Here is a 12,161-nt window from a genome sequence, read left to right as displayed (position 1 = left end):
AAACTTTAATTTTAGGCCGGCTAATGGATAATAGAGAAAATGTTTATTATTTGAATATTCAAAATTTTAACTTCTGACAGAAATATCATATAAGATGTAGGGAATGTCAACGTGCACTTTGGGAAAAAAGTGTAGCAAATTAATTAAATAGATTGATATGAGTAACTCCAAATAGCATTGGATAACTTTGAGTCTTTTGGCATAAATAAAGTTTATCACATCTTTGTTAAGGTGGCTTGTACTAATCTATTTTAGTGGACAAATTTTTTTATTGGAGGGCGGTCAGTGGATAATACTAGTAAAACGAAAAGGGTGAAATGAAGAGTGTGATTTTTATCAAATGTTTTTTTTTTACCATATCAGGACACTATTTAATAAAATAATAACTTGATCCTTTTTTCCAATATTTTATATGACTTTAGCTTGTTTATTGAAAAGTATGATTCTATTGGTCTGTCGTATGATTATCCTCTTAAGTGGATTTGACTTTAGTTTTATCAAGAAAAGAATTAGTTCAAAGAATATTAATTTAGATTTCAAGATAAGTCATGCACTCCAATATCATGGACACCATCCGTTGACAAAGCAAAGCTACTCCATTTTTTATTTATTATTATCATAAATGAAACATAAAAGATAAGGATGGCCTTTTACTTTTTTTTTTTTTTTGTTGACTTTAAAATTGTAAAACAGATATTTGCTAATATTAACAGAAGAAACTAAAAGTGAATAATGGAAGAGAGAAAAAAAGCAAAATAGTAGAATACCATCACTTTCTTATTATGTCAAGTGATATTTCCATCCGTAAAATTAAACAAAAGCATCTTTATGAGAACTCAAATTTAAAAAAAGAAAAGAAAAGAAAAGCTTTGAGTTGGATTCTTATGCAAAAGCTACGTAGCATAATTATCATTTTCATCAAAAAGAAAAAGTATGAGTTACTCTAACTAAACCACAAATTTGGTAAGTGGTCCTAAAAACCTCTTTCTATTTCAATTATAACCAGTCCAAGAAGTTCCAAAAAAGGGCGTCAGGTATTTCAGTTTACCACCAAAGGCATTTTAGTCATTCAACCACACAACTAAAATAATAAAATGTAAATAATCAGAATTAAGCTAATCATAAAAAAAGTTTTTCCTTAACAGAGGCATGGAAAGCGACTTTGGCGTGACACATACATAAATTCCAAAATCCAAAACCCCACAAAAAAGACCACAAAGAAGAAAGAACACAGTGAAATCTCTCACCCTCCACTCCCCCTTTCTCTCCATATAATTATAAATTATACATATATTCTATATATACATGCATGTATAATCTTCTTTAAAATATTTTGTTATCAAGAACTTGCTTTTTAGCTTTCTAGATTTATGTATAGACACAAGTGAGATTTCTGAGCTTTTCTTTAAGTGCTCTCATCCCCAGAGAAGAAGGCAAGTTCCCTTTTTTCTTATTTTTAAATTACCATATTTTCTTGAATACCCAATTGGGCCGCTTCTAATCTTAGTATTGGTAAAGTTTATGTCTTTGGAGCTCTGATGGGTAAAAGTTTGAATTTTGTATGAAAGAAATATGATTAGGGGAAGTATAGTTAATGGAAATTGGATTTGTCTTGTTGTTTGGTTTCTGGTTTTATGAGCAAAATGGCTTGATTTATGCATTCTTGGTCTTCATAAGATATTGGTATTTTCCAAGTGTTACACCAATGAGTGTTGGAATATTTGAGTTGATGAATTGTAGGGATCATGTAAATCTTTTTTTTCCCCATACTTTTGGGAAATTCTGGGTTTAAGTGGTAATTCTGCATTGAGCTGGTGTGGTCTCATCTTCACTAAGTAAGATATAGTCATTTTTGCTTTTGTATTAATCTTTGGAGAGGTTTAGATGTGTTAAGGTGTAATAATTTTAAGATATCTTTAATTGCAGGTAAGGTAGTGAGATCTTCTCTTAATCTCTTAAACTGTCTTTATTAATGGACCATACTTTGAAAAGCCAATATATGAGATTTGAAACCCTGAAGCTCAGAAATACCAGAAATACTAAAGGAAACAAAGGGGAAAAAGAGAAAGATGAACTTTTCTATTTGTGGATTTGTGCTTTTAGCTTTTCTGATATGTTATCTGCATAATCTGGCTCCCCTAGGATTATGCAGTTTTATCATCTTGATATTGTTTAACTAGTACCTTTCACTTACATTGCTGAGGATAGCTGGCCTACCATGCTGCTTACTTTGAGAAACTAGTCGCTAAAAAAACATGAGGATGATTCAAATGTCACATAAGGGGAATTCCATTTTAGCAGTTCTGTGAAGCCTACTCGATATGAGAGAGAAAAGCTATACTCTCTCTCTTACCCATGAATAGATCTTATCAAAGAGAAAAGAACCATTTATGTGATGGTCTAGATATAAAAGAAGTTATTTTCTCTTGTCACGTCATTCGACCACACTCTGTATATTTCCAGTTTCCTGTATGGGTTCCAGGGGAATATGGAAGCTGTGGACATCAGAGGCGCAGGATTTAAATCCTATGGGTTCAATTTTAATGTCTTTAACATTGAACCCATTATATTTTTAAAGTTATGGGTTCATATATATTATTTTTGCAATTTTAATGAATTTTTACATACAAATTTTTACTCCGCATCAAAAGTTATGGGTTCAGTTGAACCCATAGTTATTACACTACATCCGCCTCTGGTGGACATACAGTGGTACTATTTTTGCTTTAACTTACAAGTTTTTAGGTGGAGAAAATTGCAAAACTTGTTTGTTGGTGATGCAGTCCTATGGAACCTACTTTATGCATTTGCAGAAGGAAATACATTTGTGCATACTTGATAATACATTAGTCCCGAGATAAATCATATCCAGAGTTGATAAATGCTTCGGCACTTAGTTCACGTCGTAGAAAACTGGGAAAAACGTGCTTGAATGTAGTTGACTGACAAAGCTTCAGATAGCATGTAGTTGCTTGAGATAACTGTCTTTAACTCCGCATGACACAAAAAGATGATTTTTGGTGTCTGTCCCAGTTGAATTGCTTCTATTATTCAGCTTTGTGAGGTATCAACTGCTCTTACTAACCGAGTCTATACTGTAAAATTTTGAGTAGATCGTAATTACTTGGGGCAGAGTCTAATAATGCCTACTATTGCTAAACATGATGGCCGGCAGCTGCAGACTGCGCTGCGTACTACCTCACAACCAGCTATCCAAATGCAATCATGGTGGCAGGGTTATGGTGATAATACTATGCCTTTGGCAAGTGAAAATACTATTGCCCAGGGGAATGCTGAAGGTGGCAATGAAGAAAAAGAAACAAATGCTCAAGCCACAGAATCTGGTATTTTCCATATTACATACTGCAGTGCGATTGTTTCATCCCTTAGTTTCTACCTGTATCTGATTTATGAATCAACGGCATCACTGACTTCTGATGATAATTCCTGAAAGAAGGTGATAACGTTAGTTCCCAAACCAGAAATAAAGTCACTGAATTGTACTCTATTTTGATGTTGAAGCACAAAAATCTATGTCATGCAACCACATTTAGCTGATTACCGCAGCTTGAGCTAGAATTAGTCGCACTCTGTGTGTTTCTGCAACTTTTGTCCACCTCCTTGTATATTCTTATATTTTGCTCTTGTCCAGATATTATGATAGTAAAGAAAGGGACAATCATTCGAGTTTCTTGCATATTGTTCAAGGTTGGTCTAACTATTTACCATTTCCTGTGTTATACCTTCACAATTTGGAGCACCCCATCTACAACTTGTGTTTCGCGTGAATGTGTTCCTTTCAGAACTGACTCGGTAATCTAGTGATGCTGAACCAATAGCCTTGGAAGCAGTCTGACTTTTATGTAAATGGTGATAGATCTAGTAGAACTGCTATGGGATAGCCATAAAGATGATGAGGTTCTAAACACATTAGTGGATGACATTTTCCTCTAATGAGAAACCTACTGACTTTGTGCAACTCTATGAGGTGTTGTGGACGTGCCTTTGTGTAACAGCCCAGTCCCCTAGTGATATTGTCCAATTTGGGCCTAGGCCCTCACGCGTTTAAAACGAGTTACTAAGGTCTAAGGCTTGTTAACTTATATACCCAGCATCCTCTTGTGTTTTGCCGATGTGAGACTCTGTCTAAAGTCTAGGGTGTTACCAATACCCTTTCTTATGGACTCAACGTCCTTGCTGTGGTTTGCCCTACCACATGGGATTCGCCTAGACTCAGCACTGAGGTTTTTCCCGCCTAATCGGGATTTGCCTAAACTCAATTGTCCGCTTTGGGTCTAGGCCCTCACGGGTTTAAAACGCGTCACTAAGGTCTAAGGCTTGTTAACTTATATACCCAACATCGCTCTTGTGTTTTGCCGATGTGGGACTCTGTCTAAAGTCTGGGGTGTTATACTTTGATCCCAGCAAAAGCAACTAAGGGTTGATAAATTCTTGAGACCTGGATGCCTCCAGAGCATTCTTCTAGTAGTAAGAGCGCATTGCGTGATGTATGAGTTGGACATACATCTCGGGGTTGAGTGATGCTGCAAACAAAAGCCTGGTATTTAATTAGAGAAGGGTAGAGAGACATGCCCATTATATACTGAGCTTCGACCTGTGAGCCACTAGCCTCGAGGATTTCTCGGCTATCAAAAGGAAAAAAGGAGGAGACCGGAGATGAAGTTCAATATGGTGGAGATGACTTGTCTGCATAACTGATTTGTCAAATGGAGGTCTAATGAGGGCTCTACTTATAGTTGGTAAACCGAGTAGAGAGGTTCAAATCTTGGCATAAGGGGCTATCTGTTCGAGGAAATTTGTGTAAGGTTTTTTTCCCTTATTTACAAAGGAAAAAATATTTTGAGGCTATTCACTAGTGCTGCAAAGAACATCAGTTACTACCACTAGATCAAGAGTAACTTTCTGTTTGCAGCAAGAGTCCTAGCTAGTATGGGGACTTAGGGGGTGTTTGTTTTTTTTAAAATTGAGATGTCTGAATTTGAATACGCATCTTAATAGTACGGGGCATTAAGCTGAACTTTTCAGTATAATGTTCTTTTACATAAAGTTTTTACACCCATAATAAAATAGCATGGCTGAAAAGGAGTCTTGTCAAGGAGTGTTGTGTGTTAGGAAGATATCTAATTAAGTTCTGTATGACCGGTTATAAAATCAGCAATGCTATATGGAAATGAATGTTGAGCCTCTAAGGCCCATCATATCCACATGATAATGCCTTAGAAATTCAAATGTTAAGATGAATTGTGTTTATACTACAAGATTGGACAAGATCAAAAATGATCACATCCGGTAGATGGTGCAAGTAGCATACCTAGAGGATAAAACGAGGAAAGTTCGCACGAGATGGTTAGAGTATGTCGTACATAGATCTCAATATACATTGGTACATAGGTGTGACACTATGATGATTGATGTGATAAAAAGAGAACGAGATTCATCTAAAAGTATAGATGGGTTTGCTTAAATGAAGTTCAATCTTTAAGAATCAGTGCTGGCTTCGCTAGAGTATACCGCAACGGAGGCAAAGGTAGAGTTCTTAGAGGCGAAATCAACTAGTTGGGGATTAAAGCTTGGTTGTTTAGGTCCATGTTCGGAGATTCGTTTTACTCTGGTTTGAAATATAGGATGTCCATATAGGAGTATGTGTTAGATTTAGAGAATTCCCAAAGACAAAGTATTTAGTAATGGAATCAAATAGGTCTGAATATAGCAGAATGGATACAGAAGATTCATTTAGTCAGTCAACCTCAGACTAGTTTGAGATTGAGGTTTAGGTGATTAATTGCCTAAAATGTTACGGAATATCTTCTGCATGCCAAATTTGGTGTTGGGACTTGCTTGTCTTCTATGAATTCCTTCGACTCTATTCAGCCTGAAGCTTTATTTATTAACCATTCTATCTTTCTCTCACACACAAAGTGTCTCTTTCTTTGCCTTTATTTGCCTATTTATTTGTTTCTTATGAATCCGCGTACTAATAATTTATGTTGCTCGGACTCTCCGAAGATGTCGCCGGGTGCGTGTCGGATTCTCCAAAAGCAGTGTATTTTTGGAGAATCCGACACGGGTGCGGCAGTATTTTGGAGAGTCTGCGCAACATAGCTAACAATGTTCATCTTGCTTTTACCTTTTCCAAACCATGATTCGCATGTGGCTTTTTATCAGTGATGTAATTTACATTTTCAGGATCAAAAGGAAATAACATGCAATACAAGCAGCACCTCAAGCATATTACATCCACAACTGCTGCCATCATGGGTGAGCATCAGAAGGAACTCACAGGTCATTCAGCTGTAAGTTTTCCTCCCTCTTCCCTCTCTGTTTGTCCACAGCTTAATGTGTACAGTTACATCTAGCTGGTTGTGCAGATGGTTGTGTAGATGGTTGTCATCAGTTGAAGTTAAATTGCCGGTTCCATTCTTTCCATATTTGGTAGCCCACTACATTCTGAAAGATTTATTCAGTTACCTGTTTTTGCAGATGTTGACATCATATCCATATCCAGATCTGCAGTATGGAGGAATGATGACTTATGGAGCGCCTGTAAGAACAAATCACTCTAAAACTCTTTTGCAGATACTAATAGTTACTATACTATCAACTTTGAATTCTATGCTTTCTCCTTTGTCTATGTAGTCAATGCTAGTGTTATGTTTGTGTTCTCTCACTTTGTTGTTTACACTAGTGAAAAGAAACAGTACTGTGGCTGCCATAGCATTCACGGTCTGGATAAGCGGTAGCACTTTTCTTAAGCACTGTCTCAGTCAAGTAGAAATTGGTGCTTTATTCTTTCTTTCTTTTTTCTGGATGTGACGGTAATATGTTAGTGATGGAGTGGTGCCATGTTATAGTTGCTAATCGTGTTTTCTTATTGTCAACTGGTTATGTTTATTCAAAAGTACTTGTTTGATTGGTAACCCGACGCTATATTTGTAATAAACTGCACTTAGTTCTCACCCTCATTGATCCTTGGAGTTGTGTGCGTTTGTACATGGTACTAGCCTTTGGCTTTAGCTTCTGCACTTTTAGCTCTGTATTATTCTATGCTTGAGTTGCAGCTATATTTTGCTTTGAAGGCAAAATATAGGTAAGCTAAACGTTACAAAAAAATTTGGCGTGTTGTCAGGTACATCCTCACTTATTTGAAATTCATCATGCCCGAATGCCTTTGCCTCTTGACATGGAAGAGGAACCTGTCTATGTGAATGCAAAACAGTACCATGGAATTTTAAGGCGAAGACAGATAAGAGCTAAAGCAGAGCTGGAAAAGAAAGCTATTAAAGCGAGAAAGGTATAATCATATCGGGAAGCACTTTCTGTCCAAGATATGTTTTTTTTTCTCAACAGGAGCAGCCCTAAATTGACTTATTTTGGACATATTCTTCATGTCACTTGAATTTTCAAGTTATTGGTATTAGTAAATATATGAAGTTATAATCGGATTAACAAGCTGTGCTATGCAAAAGAACTGTCTGAGATTTGCAGTAATTGCTGCTCGTGGTCTGGAGAGCAGTTTTCCTGGTGCTTTATTGTGTGGTTGAGGGAGCTTTATTGTACAATAGCTCATTCAACTGATGTTCTACAAGGGAACTAAGAGAGACGAAAAGAGAGATTACTGGAATTTCTGCGGAACTAATTATGTTTATTTGTACTAGCAAACAATCGTCTATTAGAACATTGTCAAATAAGCAGGTGCTACTGAGTTCTGACATCAGTTTTATGAACAATAGCTGCCTTGACTATGTTGGTCATATATTTATGACTTTTGGTGCAAGATACCGTGGAGAAATAAAAAAGAAGAGCAGAAATACATAACAGAATAGTCTTCCCGGCACCTGTGACCAGCTTTCAATATACAGCTAACCTTCCATGGCCACATGATAGTGTGACTTTAAGCTATGCTTCATATTAACAATTCAAATATGCTCTTCTCTAGTATTTTTTTTAATCGGTATCATGCTCGTGTCTGATTTTGGTCTATAACTTTGCTATGTAGCATGGGAATTTTTTAAGGTTCTGTGCTTGTCAAGAACCTTTAGCCAACCAACACACTGTTAATCATGTCAGAAATGACTTATACATGTCAAAGTCCTTGTCATGATTAGAAAAAGGTGGCTTTTATAGGCGCTTCTCTTATATATTTATGTTGAAAATAACATTAGATCCATGATTCCATATGCTGCAAGCTGCATTTTGATGTTTAGCGCCTATACTTTGTAGTCACTGGTTTCTGGGAGGGTTGTTAATAAAACTGACATTGGTTTGTTTGTACTTGTTAGCCATATTTGCATGAATCTCGGCATCAACACGCTATGAGACGGGCAAGGGGAACTGGAGGCCGTTTTCTGAATACTAAAAAGCTCAATGACATGGACTGTACAACAGAGGAGCCTAAAAAATATGGGGCTACTATTCCAACTCACTCTGGCAACTCGTCAGGTTCTGGGAGTTCTGATCAACGGGAAAAGGAAGGATATACAGTTCAAGACATGCACAAAGGACGCAGCCGGAGTTTCTCAACTAGCAATGGCCATGGTTCATCTATGTATTTTTCCGAGAACACTGGAAATGAGCAAAGGAATGGCTATTACGGCCGTGGAAGTTGGAGCCTGCTTGTCAGCCAGGCTTCTCGTGGGGCAGCACCCAACAATTAAAACGCTACTCTCCAGTGATGGAGGTGTCAGCCCAGCATTTGCTCGTGCCATGGTTATGTTTCTTGCATCGTTTGTGCTTTAAGTTTAGCTACACCTAAACCCACTGACATGCGAGGACTTCACTGTGGTATGGCTATGCTCAGGCAATTCATTCTTGGCTTGGTTACTTGTACTTGATGACCCAATGAGGAAGAAAGAGTATATGGTGAAGCATGATATGTTACAAATTCGCCATTTGTTTATCTTTCCCCTCACCCTTTATGTAAATAAAGAAAAATATATGTCAGACTGTAGGATTAGAAGCAGTTTGGAATCTGATACTACAAATTAGTGCAGCATCTTGAATGTGTGGTTATTTGTTGGGTGGGTTTGTTTTGTAAACTGACATACTATGAAGTTGTTGCTTTTGTGCTGTTTGCTTGATATTCCAATGACGATCTGCAATCCTCTCGACCCTTTGTAACACTTTTTCAACCATTTAACCCAAACGCAAATGGTTGGTCATATTTTTCTTGTGAAACAAGTCTATTCATATGTATTTAATTTAGCTTTTAAAAAGATGGGAAATAAAGAACTTAAAAGGATACCTGAGAGCTGGAGATAAGTTTCATGAACTTTCTCCTCCTTCACAATGATAGTCCGAAAGATTTTGAAACGTATAGAAGGTTTCTCAAATTTCAGCAAATGCGAAAAACCATTAGATGATTTTCTTTTCTCACTTGTGAAAGTTTTTGTAGAAAGAATTATTTTACGCGTACGCGCGCTGATGAGAGGTAACAAATATTTAGTGGGTTGTTAGGTGATTCTTTTTCCACTCGTGTAGGTCTTTATGGACACAATTATCTTAAGCGTGCCCAGATGGGAGACACAATTATCTTAAGCGTGCCCAGATGGAAGATAACAAGTATTTGTTTGGCTAGTCAAAATACGTGCAAGCTAATTTGCAAATCATTGTTATGCATGATAAAATGAAATATTCTCTTCAATAAGCAGGGGTGCGGGAGTACTTGAAGTTCCATTTGACGGGATAGTAAACTGTTTTCTATGCCCTGGAATAAAATTTCTCAATATATTATATGATAGAAAGATGCCTACCAAAGTGAAAGGTAAATTCTATAGGACAGTTATAAGACCGGCTATGTTATATGATAATAAATTTGGTAGATAAGATTAGAAATGACCACATTTGTCAGAAGGTGCAAGTAGCATGCATTGAAGATAAAATAAGAGAAGGTCGCTTGAGATGGTTTGGTTATGTCCCGAATCGACCTACAAATGCACCGGTCATAGATGTGAAATTATGATGGGAGAAGTTGTTAAGAAGGGACACCATAAACCTAAAATCACATGGGAGGAAGTTATCTCGAAAGACTATATTGGAATCAATGTATATTAGAGCACAATGGAAGAGAACAATCTATATAGGTCATACTACTACTATTACTATCATTTATATGTATTTATCTTTTTTTTACTTGCACTTATATTTTATTTAATTAATGATGATAATATGATTTAAGCTAAATGAAAGGGATGAGGACTCATTCCCAAACAAATCTAAATTGCCATTTATGAGAAGAGTTAAATACCGAATTACCTCTCCCCGTTTCAATTTTGTGGCACATAATCTCTTTAGCATTTGAAAATACACGGAAAATTTACTTAGCTATATTATAATAGAAACTTATTTACCACATTTATTTAGGTTCTTTCTTAATTACATTGTATATTTATAATTACAATTTATGTACAAAACCATAAAAAAGAAAAAAGTTGAAGATCTCTTAAATTTAGCCATTATCAGTTACTATCCATGATATCCCTCCTACATTTCCGATTCTTTTCCTTTTCCAAAGGATTTCAAATCCAATCTCTCTCTTTCTTACTAATCACCCAAAATCTCTCTTTCATTTTGATCTTTTTTCTTATATAACTTGTTCAACTCTATCCTTCTCTGCATTCTTGATTTATATGACTTTTTAAATAGAAATCTTCCAAAATTGTTATCTCTTCACTAAAATCTTATAGGTTTGAACTTCAATTTGCAGTTGCTCTCTTTACTGATAGGTAAAACATTTGAATTATATGATAATTGTAACAGACTTATTTTAGAATTGTATCACAACTATATCAAAATTATATGTGACTTGTAAATGATACACCAATACCCAAAACAATACTTAATACAATACTAATACAATTATAATACGATGTTATATTAGATTTTTAGTTTAGAGTTGCCACTTAAACTAGAAGAAGATGATAATCATAATTGTATCATAATTTTTTAGAAATGCATCGCGATTATATTATAATTGTATTTGTATCATAATTGTTACAGAAATTGTATTACAAATGTATGATAATTTTATATTCATTGTATATTATTACGAGTACTTATGAGTTTGAGATCAATTTCGCAATCTGTATCACAAATATATGATAATTATATATTAATTTATTAGTATTGTATCGAGTATTATTATGAGCATTAATGCCCAGATACAAGTTAGATACAATTGTGATACAAGTATGATACAATTATATTTTAGACATTGATATATCAGATACAATTCAAATACAATTATCATACAATTCCTGCAACTTTTTCTTTTTCGAGTTTCAATATGAACTTTCACCTAAAACCAACTCTAAACTTATCTAATCTCCCTCAAAATTGAGATATAAAATCCAAAGGATATTTTCAATCGTTTGCAAGAATACCCAATCCAAACAAATCACAAAATCTAAAAATCCAAATATCGAATTCAAAGCTTCTTAATGGAACAACATTGAGAATAATTCAAGCAACAATTTGAAAGTTTCTTCATGTTCAGTGTTGTGTAGTCTCCCAACAAAAAACGATGCAATTGGCGGTTTGTTAATAATGTAGAGCTGTCATCAATGATAGGAAAAGAGAAGATGGAGATTCTGGGCGTAGATTAAGGGATTTTGATGTAAAAAGAAGAGAGAAGAGGAGAGAAAAAAAAAAGAATATAATTGAATATCTTAATTGAAGGGACTAATAATGGGATGTGAACTTTTTAAGGGGAATGTATACAATTTATAAGAAAAATCTAGATACTTTATCAAAAACTACAAAACATAAAGAAAATAGGTAAATAAGTTTTTTTCTCTTCAAATTAACAAGTGAATCCCAATCTAAATATGTGAAAATGGATGCGTAGTTTCCCTCCTAAAACATAATATCTATTTTTAAGCGTTTGACACTAAAGTAACAATATTTCATTTTTGCACCGGAAGAAAGAATTTCAACAAAAAACGGCCATCTAAAATATTTGGTTGCCCCTAGTCTTCCATATTAACCAATAACCAACTATATTCCCATTAGATTGGATGAAAAAATGTGCATCCCTCAGAATGCCTAGTATCCACATAGCAAATGACTATGGTTCCTCAACCGTTTTGCAAAAAGGGAGCACCAATTGTTAACATTTCGGATTACTAAATGATTCATCAGTGGGA

The 12,161-nt window shown here is 35.3% G+C and overlaps 1 protein-coding gene and 1 non-coding gene across 3 annotated transcripts; one reads left to right on the top strand and one right to left on the bottom strand.

The window, feature by feature from the left end:
• The first annotated feature begins 1,214 nt into the window (after positions 1-1,214).
• Positions 1,215-9,119, top strand: LOC104227490 (nuclear transcription factor Y subunit A-1-like). Of its 2 annotated transcripts, none has more exons than XM_070155821.1 (6): positions 1,215-1,433; positions 3,114-3,344; positions 6,208-6,314; positions 6,502-6,564; positions 7,148-7,312; positions 8,301-9,119. In XM_070155821.1, exons 2-6 carry the CDS (start codon positions 3,143-3,145, stop codon positions 8,673-8,675), a joined length of 912 nt encoding a protein of 303 aa, XP_070011922.1. In that variant the 5' UTR covers positions 1,215-1,433; positions 3,114-3,142; the 3' UTR covers positions 8,676-9,119. The 2 variants fall into 2 exon arrangements, with proteins under 2 accessions (XP_070011922.1, XP_070011924.1); XM_070155823.1 differs by having other exon boundaries at positions 1,216-1,433; positions 3,176-3,344.
• A 2,927-nt stretch (positions 9,120-12,046) lies between these two features.
• On the bottom strand, positions 12,047-12,161 carry LOC138878821 (small nucleolar RNA snoR130). The gene has a single exon (XR_011402596.1). It is a non-coding gene; the product is annotated as a small nucleolar RNA snoR130 (small nucleolar RNA).

Source organism: Nicotiana sylvestris, chromosome 9 (genome assembly GCF_000393655.2).
Source record: "Nicotiana sylvestris chromosome 9, ASM39365v2, whole genome shotgun sequence".
NCBI classification, from domain to species: Eukaryota; Viridiplantae; Streptophyta; class Magnoliopsida; order Solanales; family Solanaceae; genus Nicotiana; species Nicotiana sylvestris.
The sequence above is the reverse complement of the archived record's forward strand: the minus strand, read 5'-3'. Positions and strand labels throughout refer to the sequence as shown.

Bases quoted from the DNA above. Each gene is read 5' to 3' on its own strand.
- LOC104227490 (XM_070155821.1), top strand. From the start codon at position 3,143: ATGCCTACTATTGCTAAACATGATGGCCGGCAGCTGCAGACTGCGCTG. The intron at 3,345-6,207 runs GTATTTTCCATA...TTACATTTTCAG, and splicing joins TGCTCAAGCCACAGAATCTG to GATCAAAAGGAAATAACATG. The intron at 6,315-6,501 runs GTAAGTTTTCCT...CTGTTTTTGCAG, and splicing joins AACTCACAGGTCATTCAGCT to ATGTTGACATCATATCCATA.